Source organism: Chenopodium album, chromosome 20 (genome assembly GCF_948465745.1).
Source record: "Chenopodium album chromosome 20, dcCheAlbu1.1, whole genome shotgun sequence".
In the NCBI taxonomy this organism is placed as follows: domain Eukaryota; kingdom Viridiplantae; phylum Streptophyta; class Magnoliopsida; order Caryophyllales; family Amaranthaceae; genus Chenopodium; species Chenopodium album.
The window spans coordinates 37,800,643-37,811,241 of NC_137853.1; the positions used below are offsets into that span (position 1 = coordinate 37,800,643).

Below are 10,599 nucleotides of genomic sequence, written 5' to 3' on the forward strand. Positions count from 1 at the left end.
AAAACATGTTTCTTTGTGTTAATCATCCCTCAAATTATTCGAGGAATTGTGCATCTATACAATTAAGCACAGAGGACTGAAAAATAATTAGGACAGTAATTTCCAAAGGGAACAAAATTGACAGTATAACAGTTGTAAGTAAAATGGGAGTAGTATTTCACATGTATCATCATGATACTGGAAGGAGCAAAGCTAAAACACACAATGTGGGAGAAAAGGTCCAATGCCAATTATGCCTTTGTATCATCATAAGTATTATGCCAGTGCCCATATAATTGCATTATTCATGAGGCCTAACTTTGAAATACATGTTATCATCATATCATAGTGCTCCCTAAAGAGAAGCAAATTTTAGGTACAACGTACAAGTGAGCCTTCAGAAAGATCTACAAATGCCTATCAGGAGTTCCGAACACAAATTAAATACACAGCAAGCGTGATAAAAAACAATCACAGTTCGGTAAATATGAAGCTTTTATGGGGGATCAGAGGCTGAGGAAGCATCATGAGAAAAAATGAACAGTAAGATCCATAATTTGATCCTGCAGAAACTTAGTAAAGAATAAAGAATGTATATTTCATAATGTTGAATATACAACCCAGTAATTTATACCTAACAAGGTAATTATACAAGCAATGTTTTCACCCTTTCATTTTCCTCTTTTTCTAATTTTGGCATGTTCCACAGAGTAATACAGCAGCGTATAAAGCTGTCGTAATGAATATGCTAAACCCTGGCCTTTTACTTCCTATCTCACGTAATTTATCTAAGCTCAAATCTCAGACATGATCTGTGCATAAAGCTGTAATTAAAATTTTTTGAACCAGCTTCTCCCCATTGATATCTAGCCAATTTCAAGCTAATGACTGTCTGAAGGGCTGTAAGCTCAAATCATGCATTGCAAATCTTTATTTCAGGGGTACCTCATTGCTCCGAAATGGAAGAAGATGGAAAAAACCTCATAAGAAAGCTAGAGAGAGACCAAATGCAGATGAGGCCAAGAACTTGGAGGACACTCAACAGAGTGCCCAAGGAATTATTAATGGCCAAGTTGTGTGCAGTCATCTCAGCTCCTCTTACTGTGAAAGATAGAGCAGTTACCAGTTGTGCGGCTCGATTTAGTTGATGCAATCTATACACCTGTTAGATATCATTCCGTTAATCGTCAATCCCCCAAAAGAACAAAGGGAAAAAGTTGAACAAAAGAAATTACAAGAATTTATACAGTTGTAAATTATCTTAGCATAAAACATGAGCCTATATCTGTTACAATTAATTCCTCCATAATACCAATAAACTCACAGATACATAACTAAGGTAAACTTGTCTCCTAAAAAGTATTTAAAAAACAAAGGGTGGGGGAGGACTGAAGGACGAATATTAGTTTATATTAATCGATAGAGTACTTCACCTGAAATACAACTGGAATGACAGGCCAAGAAGGTGATTTTGTATATTTTGCATACTGCTCAAATGCGAACTGTACAACAATACCAACCAAGTAGGGAGCTAGTGCAGCAGATGCTGCAGGTCCCGTCCAAGGCCAAACAAAACCCATAGTCACCATTGGAATAATAAGACTAAGCATTAGAATAGCAACTGAAGAAATTCGATGTCCCATCTGGGAGGCTAACTTTCCATAGCTGCTGGTAGCAGGAACTTTGTTACCAGGGCTCCAGAGGGAGTGAATAAGAAGAAGAAAAGCTGCAACCCCGCAATAGAAGAGAGCCTCTGTGAAAAATAGTATGAGGAAATCTGCAAGAAAGAGATGAGGAGAACCTAAGTAGTGTACCAGATGAGCATAAAGAGAAATATTGGCTGGTATGCAATACAAAATATCTAGACGGAGCACTAATAAAGTGTAGTGAATAGTTTCATGACAAGTGAATATTGCAAGTAACAGAATGAGCTGCTCACGAACTTCCATAATAATCTCGGTTATAGTGATATACTAGTCATACAAGATTTTGTGAATAAAAACTTTGGAGTTAAATGCAGAATCAACTCAGTGCATAGTAATGCTAGTGAAGACTTATAGAGTTATAGGTAATTCGGAATCATAACTTGGAAGGTTTAGCATATGAGCGCCCAACAAATCATGATTAGCACTTAATACAGGTATTTGACAATATTAAAGCTACAAGAATTAGTAGTTGTTGCTCCCTGTCACCTTAAGAATTAACATGCACTGGTTATTCAAAAGCTGTACCTCAACATATTAGCAGAGATTAGTTGTTGTTGCTCCCTGTCACCTTAAGAATTAGTATCTCTTTTTTAAAGTAACATGATTAGATTTTCCATTTAAAGGTTGTTCCCGTAATACACATGACATCAAGTAGTAAACATGTAAAGCAGATGTCACCTTCATCTAAAAAAATTGGGCTTAAATACAAGAAGATTTTAAACCAGCATCTCACCTGTCAAGAGGGAATCTTCAAAGATTAAAGATATTATCCTGCGCAAATATAGTGATGGAAGAATGAATGAGGCTACAAGAACAGCAGGGCCAGCGAACCATAAAAGGCTGTTCTGATTCTTCTTCACAATTGGTGAAGGAACTACATTCTCTTTCGCACGCTGAAGACTATAAAATGAGACAAATCCAGGTTTACCGCCACTTCCCTCAGATTGCTCATATGAAACAGTAGGTGAGATGCCTTCGTCATCCACATTACCAACTAAGTCTAAAGGTAACTCTTCTGTCCCCGAACCACTCAACTCGATCACTTCTTCTGGAAAGAAATCTTCGGATACAACAGGAAAACAACTTCTCCTCTGAAGCTCCTCTGTGGTTTTAAGCATCCCAAACCTGCACGTCCATGGCTTTGCTGCTAGACAAAACAGAAAGAAAAGATGATAGGAAAGAGTTAGAGTAATGCTCAAAAGAAAATTTCTCATTAATGTTACCATCAAACTGGATCGAGTAAGGTCACCTTCAAACAATTAAATAAAAAGTCTTATTTAGAGCACAAAACAGATGATAGAACGCTAAACCATGGTTCACTTAAGACAAGGCTGACAAGCCACTGCTAGAACTTAGAAGTTTAATATGCAAGCTTGGGTCTTTCAAAACTACTTGGATGCTCCTAAGATTGAACGATCATTTTATGTTGGCTGAGGTTGAAGAATGTGGTCTATTCTTAAGTGATTGACAGATCATTAATAGTCTCAGGCCTAAAGCTATCATATATTTCCTGTGAGCCCATTACGAACAATTGTAAAACATTGATTGGTGTTGAGTAACAAACACAACACCAATATAGTATAGCATAATTTATACAACCCTTGTATTACATGCATGCATCAACAACTAATTGTATGGAAAATAATGAATTTGGGTATAAATTGATAACATAATGAAGAACTCCCAACACCTTAATAGGACCGCGGGATGCCAAGTTGGTGATTGGAACCATCTCTTGTAGACTGCCAATGCAACATATTTCCAAAATAACTACAAGATTGAACCAAACTCATTCTTGAGACTTTATAGACCTATTGGTAGCCTTGATATGGTTCCAAACCAACTTATATGACCACAGGGGACACCTCCCACATTCAGTTCAATTTTAAAAAAATTTCCGAAATAAGTCCGAAAGTGTGGATTATAGCCTTCAATTTTGGAAAATTTTCGACTTTTCCAAGCCCATAAATGAAAGAGGTCGAGGTGTTTCGCATGGACCCTATGACAACTCGGGAGACCATTTAGGTGGTGGAAATTTAGCAGTTTACATACACATACATATCTCCCTTCATAAACTCTAGGTCAACATAGGGTCCTAATAAAGCTAGTTTCCAGTGAGCCTAATCACAAAGCCATAATCCTTGCATTAGGTGGAAATGTGGTATGGAATGAAGGATCCAACTGTGGCATGAAGTTTCTTTGTAGAACTCTTGGCAAAGATAATATGTACGTGATAAAAGAAAAGGTCATCATAACTGACAAGTCAAAATTGCAATACCCGTAACTCGTGGACCAACAGAACATAAGTTAATCATGGCAAATTGACAGAAGTTTGAAACCCACCTTTTGTAATTGTTAAGTGCTTCCTGTTCTGCTTAGTTACAAAGGATCGTTGCCTTAAGCTTATCTGAACATCAAAGAAAATGAAACTGTTTTTACACTTCAATATTGTAATTAGCATCTCAAAATTCCAATTAGATGTCTATGAGCACTTCATGAAATAGGGACAAAGGCATATACTCCCTCAGTCCCTTTCAAAGTGTTATTTTCAAAGTATTTTGCACAACTTCAGTGCAAAAATCTTGACAACTATCCCTTATTATCTTTCCTATTGTAAAAAAGAGTTAATTTGATTATATTCTTCCCACAATTATTATCATCCCAAATAGGGATGTTTCACCCATTTAATATTTCTACCAAATTCTTGTGCATAAATTATTGATAAGAGGTAAATATACAGAAGACAAGCCAACCTAAAGTTAAAACATAAAAAGCAGGAATTAGAGCCACAAAATCATTTAAATTGCAGGTATATATAGCACTCAATAGCTACAAGAAGCAATGTCAACGGGACAGCTCTACTCCACAACAGTGTGAATCTTGAAATTTCTAGGAATAAGCTTCTAATATACTCCCTTTAAAACCCCAAAATTCTGCCTAATGTAATAAAACTATAAAAGCTTCTAATGCTTAAGGAGCAAATAATAAGATCCCAGATCAAAAATCCTAAGTAAAAGGTAATACAAGCAGAGATACTTCATGCCGTTAGAGACACAACTGAAGAAATGACATTACAAACATCTGGCATTTACAACATATTGTTCATGTTCATTCTGTAACTAAGTCGAGCAAACCCAAGGTAATCATCTTGAAAAATTACCTGTAAAATTGGAGGAGCTAAAAGAATTTTCATACACTCATAGTCTCATACCTAGCATGTAGAGTGTATGTTTTCTACCTAGAACCATATCTCTTCAACTTACAATGGTTCACCCATATAATCCATCTGATCTAAATACTACGACAAACGTATTCTTCTGTCCAATACTTAGTAACATTGATTTTTTAAATTTAAACTAACAACGCGACCACTAAATCTGTAATGAGGGGAGTACAAAATGTCATTATCAAGAGTGTGAATTTGGACAAAACCTACACCACAACATGCTCACGCCTTTCCATCCAAATATCCTCAATTTCACAAGTCAGTTTTTCAGTAACTCAAATTTGTGACATAGACAAAAATAAATTTCAATCAAAACCCATTGCTCAGATTAAAATACAACAAGAAAGACAACAAAGTATAAACAGCTAAAAAATCACAAATTCGCACAAAACCCACTTCAACCCAACAAATTATAGCTCAAATTAAGCTACCCCAGAAACAAAATCAATATTTTACAATAATCTTATAACAATTATAGATACCCAATAATAAATTAAAGCGTACAAATGCATTAAAATTCAAATCAATCAATGATAAAAACGATGCTAATAATTGGAATTGAGTGTAAGAAATTCACCAGGCAACTCTGTCTGCATTTAATAGGAGGAGAGAGAAAGGGGGCAAAGCAAGAAAGAGAGCCACTAGCTTCCATTGCCATGCTCACATTAGTTGTTATGGGTGTTGAGAAATCGATACACCCATTTGACTTTAAGAAGAGATTCTAAGAAACATGCATTTGATAAAATTTTTGTAATAAAATCTGGGAAATTTTGGGGATGATAAACATGCACTAATGTTTCTGTGAATATGGTGAAGCAAACGACAGGGAATTTATTTTTGTTTGGCTAATGGTTGTCTTGTTTGTTTGCAATACTGGAGTAATTGTTTTGGGGATAATTTCTACCTGTATTAACTATAGATAGCAACTTTGGCAAGTGGCCTTGTATTTTTAGGGTATCGGTATACGCCCGGTAAATCAGAGTCTACTAGATCTAGACTAATTTGTACGAGGTACTCAGTACTTTTATTGGGTTAGATCATTAATAAATCATTTACTAGATCGCGATTAGACATAAGACACTTGAGAGTTGGAGGGAAGATAAGAAAAATTCTAATTCTCTTAAAAATTAAACATCTGGAATTTGAGATCAGATGAGAACCAAGGTGAAAAATGAGAAATAGGAATCAATCTCAGCCTTTAATTGCACTCCATCTAATGGCTCACGTTTCACTCGCCCTCATTAATGGCATATTTGTAATTTACTTTAGTTTTACTAATTTTTCATTTACTTTTGATAAATGAAATTGAAAACTACTTTTTAAATTTAAAATATTACAAAAATGTCATTAATGACACGAAAAGCATGTGCACCGTCCGATTAACATGATCTAAGGTTATAGTTTAGTTTCTAGTTCTCATTATAGCCTTGGTTCTCAACTATTATTTGTAAAAGATTTAGCAACATAAGTTATCTAATGGGTCGTTTGGTTAAATCATTTGGAATGGGTTGGAATGGAGTTAGAATCCATTCCATCTAGTTTTTTGTTTAGTTGAGTTTTTTTAGTAATGGAATCTCATGTCCAAGGGATTATAATTGTGCACTCTCCCATATTTATGGAATCCCATACCCACCTCTCCCCCTAAGATTTACAATCAATTCTATTAATGAAGTATAAAATCCATTCTAACAATAATACCAAATAACTTTGGACTACTATGAGTTTTGGAATGCATATGACTAATCACTACGGCTTAGAATGGTTTGCTCATGTCAAATGATCATATTATTCATACATAGCATAAGTTTAACGTGTGCTAAATGTATCAATATTTGAGAAGAGTTGATATACAATATAAGTAATTAAGTACACCACATGTTTTATGTTATCATAAGTCATATTTAATTCCAATTGCTAAGCATTGCTGCTAGACTCTTCATTGATATAACACTTGTGGTCGTGTACTCGTGTGGTTGATAAAATTTTCCATGTAAACAAAAAATAGTCCCACATCGGCAAAACACAAGACAAATAACATTTTTATAAACTCAGGAGAACAGTAATTAGAGCACGACCTTACTTGAACAGGATCTGTTCTATAGGATCGTACCTCTGTATCCTTGAGTTCTAAGGAGACAGAAAACCAAGTCTGGTGGATGAATTATGACCGTGCGATCAGAGCGTGATTAACGGCCACCGTTGATCTTCGGATCGCCGGTGCTGTAGAGGATCGTTCCTCAGCTCCTTCGAGAGCCGGGGATGGTCGCACGGTTGTCTGACAGACTCAAATCTTTTTTAAATTTCATTCACATAAAATAAATATGCCTAAATTGTTGGTTTAATTATTGCAACATTCAACTACAAACAATTTCATCTAATTATACTATTTTTTTTTTTGGAGATTTTGAGAGAGAAAAATGCAGGGGAAATTGGGAGGAAAGAAGGTTCCGACCGGAACACCGTCGTTGGCGAAGTCGTGTGTGGTGGTTGTTTTGTCTCTCCTCGGTGGCGCTTCCATTGTTCACAACATCTACAAACCTGACCTTGTATGTTGTTTTGTTTTTGTTTTTGATTTTTAGAGCTTGCACACCATATGTTTGATAAAATGCTCCACTGAGTAAGTTTTTTTTTGTGCTTATGTTGTGCTGCCCAAGTCTTGTTGTATCACTCAATGTATTTATTTATCAAACTGCCTGAAAGCTAATGCACTTCATCGTTTCAAATCGAGTTAATTTATCGAATTCATTGTCTCCCTTGCTCGATGATCAATTGCTTGTCCATGTTAAGCTTACTGGAATGCATTGACATTGTAGCGTAAATCTTTTTATTCATGTTAAATGAGTTGTATAATCGAAGATTTTCTTTGTGTGTAGACTTTGCCACCTTTGGAAGAAGTGAGTGTGGATAAGAAGGAGAAGCAATGATTGCATCTATCTACTCTTGCTGTAAGATCAAATTGAGTGATGAATAATGCCATCAGAATATTTTGAATTCCAGCTACATGTACGCGTCTTTGAAAGAGTTCAAGGAGATGAAGTATACACATTTTATCAAATCTAAGTGATGAACTTGCTGTTAAATGAAGTTTTATGTCATGCTTGTTTTGAATTATGATTAGTATAATATTGTAGCTTTCTCCATCAGTTATCTTCATAAGATAAATATTTCCGAAATTAATTTCTTTCCATGCTGATGACTGAGTTCATAATATAATGTAAACCCAGAAACATTTTCTTTCTTTTCATAACTCGATTGCACGTTCTTAGCTGAAAAAAACCAGAATTTTCACTCATTCCTTACTGATTTCATGGTTGAGAACATATATAAGTGGGCTTTGCCGAAAACTATAAAAAGCTTGGGTTTAGGCATGGGTGCTACTAATCTAATGTAACGCATTAGCTCATAAACTACTTGCACAACAGTGCTAGCTTATCTCAACTCGACTGTTGTAACAAGGTTTCCACAGTGGCAAAAGGTAACATCATTGTCGAACAGACAGTAATTTGAGCTTAGTAGGGGATCTCCCAGGTAGCACTGGTAGCACTGGCAATTAGTTATCCTAGCCAAACCCTGCAGGGGCTGCGCTATAACTCGTGAGTATGGTGCAACCATAGACAGTTGGACAAAGGTTGGCAATTTGGCATTGGAGAGACGAGGGTACTCAGAGGCTAGAATCGTCATAGATTGCCAGTTGTTACAAATCAACAGTTTAAGCCTCTAGCTGATGTTTTGTAGTGTTCAGAAACTTTGCTGAGGATTTTAGTAATGCTATTGTGTGATGAGAACCATAGTGTATGAGCGCCTGAGTAGTAACCCTGTGTATCACTGACTGGCTTCTCAAAGGTCCGTAGTTCTACACTCGACTTATGGTGGCAATGGTCTTCCTGTTCTATCCAGGGAGGGGAGCGCAGAGTGCATAGTTGCTCCTTCTCTTCCCCATAATCAGGTGTCATTGACACGCAAGTGTTTTACAAATGACCATAATAGTCTAACAGATTACTTTCTCCAAAAATGTGTTTATTCAATACTCTTCAAAGTAAATATGAGACTTGCCGTGAAATGAAGTTTAATGTCATGCTTGTTTCGAATTATGATTAATACTGGAGTATTGTCGCTTTCTTTATCTTTTACCTTCCTAAAGATACATTTTAATTCGTTTTTTTAGATGAGAATATTGGTCAATCTATGAAAAAGTCAAAACAAGAACATCATTTTTGTCTCCTTGAGACTCTGAAGAAAAATACCATATTACAGTTGGTAAAACACAGGGTAGAAATCAAATAGAGATCAGTCTGTAACAGAGTAAAACAAAGTCTTTGTTCCATCTATTCACCTTATTTGTGCTACACTTAAATAATTCATACTAATTGAAGCTGATTTTTACTTATGAAAACAGATTAAAATTGTTTATATCATCGGAGACTCAATCCAAGTATATGGTATGCCTTCTCCTAACAGTAATGGACTTCTGTTAAGTAATAAAGAGCAAATCTCTTGTGGTGATCGATCTAGGCGTTTGATAAACTTCCAAGGCTGCCTATCTAATATATTATAAAAGCAAGTGTTTCCGTAACAAACTCCATGCCCATCCCACCTCCATGTCACGCGATCATCCAGGTTAAAGATGGTATTAGCCCTAACACCATGGTCTGAATCAGCAGGTACCTGGACACTGAAGGAAGAGTTGGAACCAGTGAATATAGCTCTGTTACCCAGGTTTGTAACTTCCTTGACCTTTCCGTCCTTGACATCTAGCTCGAGTACCTCAAATCTGGTGGTTTCGCAAGAGGTAATATGAATCATATACCAATTCATATGTAATGTCACCTGACGGATAACCAACAATTGACCTGCAGATTCAACCAAATAATAATACCATGCTTCATTACCTTTCCTGGTTTCCAACTCAGTGACCACCTGAAAATGAGGACTACCTTGGGCTGTCTCAAATTTCACAATCATACCATTGAAGTTAACCCCATAAAACTCTCCTTGATAGAAAGTCATGTCGCGGCAAAGAGAGCCAAGAAAGCCATTCAAGTTCAATTGGGGATCCACTACTTGAATCCACCCATCATCATAGCCGTTCCTCCAATAAACCAGCATTGAAGGAACAGTAATATCGGTTGTATCTTTGTCCTCCAAAATCCGACGTGATTGATGGGTTGGCGGATAGGATTAGTTTATCAGGGTAGTAGTCAACACCGTGGTGCACAGGCCATAATAACTCAATTTCGGGTAGCTCTATTGTGGCACCGGTATAGGGGTTAAAGAGCAAGAGTCTAAGACTTTCTAAGACCAAAAGCAGCCACCCATATGAAGCTAAAATCCTTTCCTCGTCATTGTTGTAGACTCCCTGTTGGACTTTAATGTAGCGAAACGTGTTCTTGTAGAAGCTATGGAAAATATAATATAACCCCGAGGAATCTCTCTGGATATCCTAGCCATGGAATTGTATGCTCGCAGCCTAATGATGATATTCCGTCATTATTGTTGATGAATGCTCGGAATTTAGCTTTCTTAGCAGCTGATCTCCAAGAAGAACAAACACAACTTAGAGTCACAAAGTCCTCAAAGAAATGTAGATGCTCTGCAATCTTAGTGACGAGCTCTTTTGGTATGTCACCCCAACCTGCCATGTTACAAACTAGAAGGCAAAGTGTTAATCAGTATTGAAAACTTTATTAA

The 10,599-nt window shown here is 36.4% G+C and overlaps 1 protein-coding gene and 1 non-coding gene across 3 annotated transcripts; one reads left to right on the forward strand and one right to left on the reverse strand.

Moving 5' to 3' along the window:
• Window positions 1–552: 552 nt before the first annotated feature.
• LOC145598289 (uncharacterized) lies at window positions 553–5,773 on the reverse strand. 2 transcript variants are annotated; one of them, XM_081654623.1, is made up of 5 exons: window positions 5,489–5,773; window positions 4,029–4,092; window positions 2,419–2,829; window positions 1,413–1,756; window positions 553–1,141 (listed from the first exon to the last, which is right to left on the reverse strand). In XM_081654623.1, the coding sequence occupies exons 1-5, from the start codon at window positions 5,567–5,569 to the stop codon at window positions 926–928; spliced, it is 1,116 nt and encodes a 371-aa protein (XP_081510749.1). In that variant the 5' UTR covers window positions 5,570–5,773; the 3' UTR covers window positions 553–925. The 2 variants fall into 2 exon arrangements, with proteins under 2 accessions (XP_081510749.1, XP_081510748.1); XM_081654622.1 differs by having other exon boundaries at window positions 2,419–2,832.
• Window positions 5,774–6,981: 1,208 nt separating this feature from the next.
• On the forward strand, window positions 6,982–7,196 carry LOC145599988 (small nucleolar RNA U3). The gene has a single exon (XR_014104227.1). It is a non-coding gene; the product is annotated as a small nucleolar RNA U3 (small nucleolar RNA).
• Window positions 7,197–10,599: the final 3,403 nt, after the last annotated feature.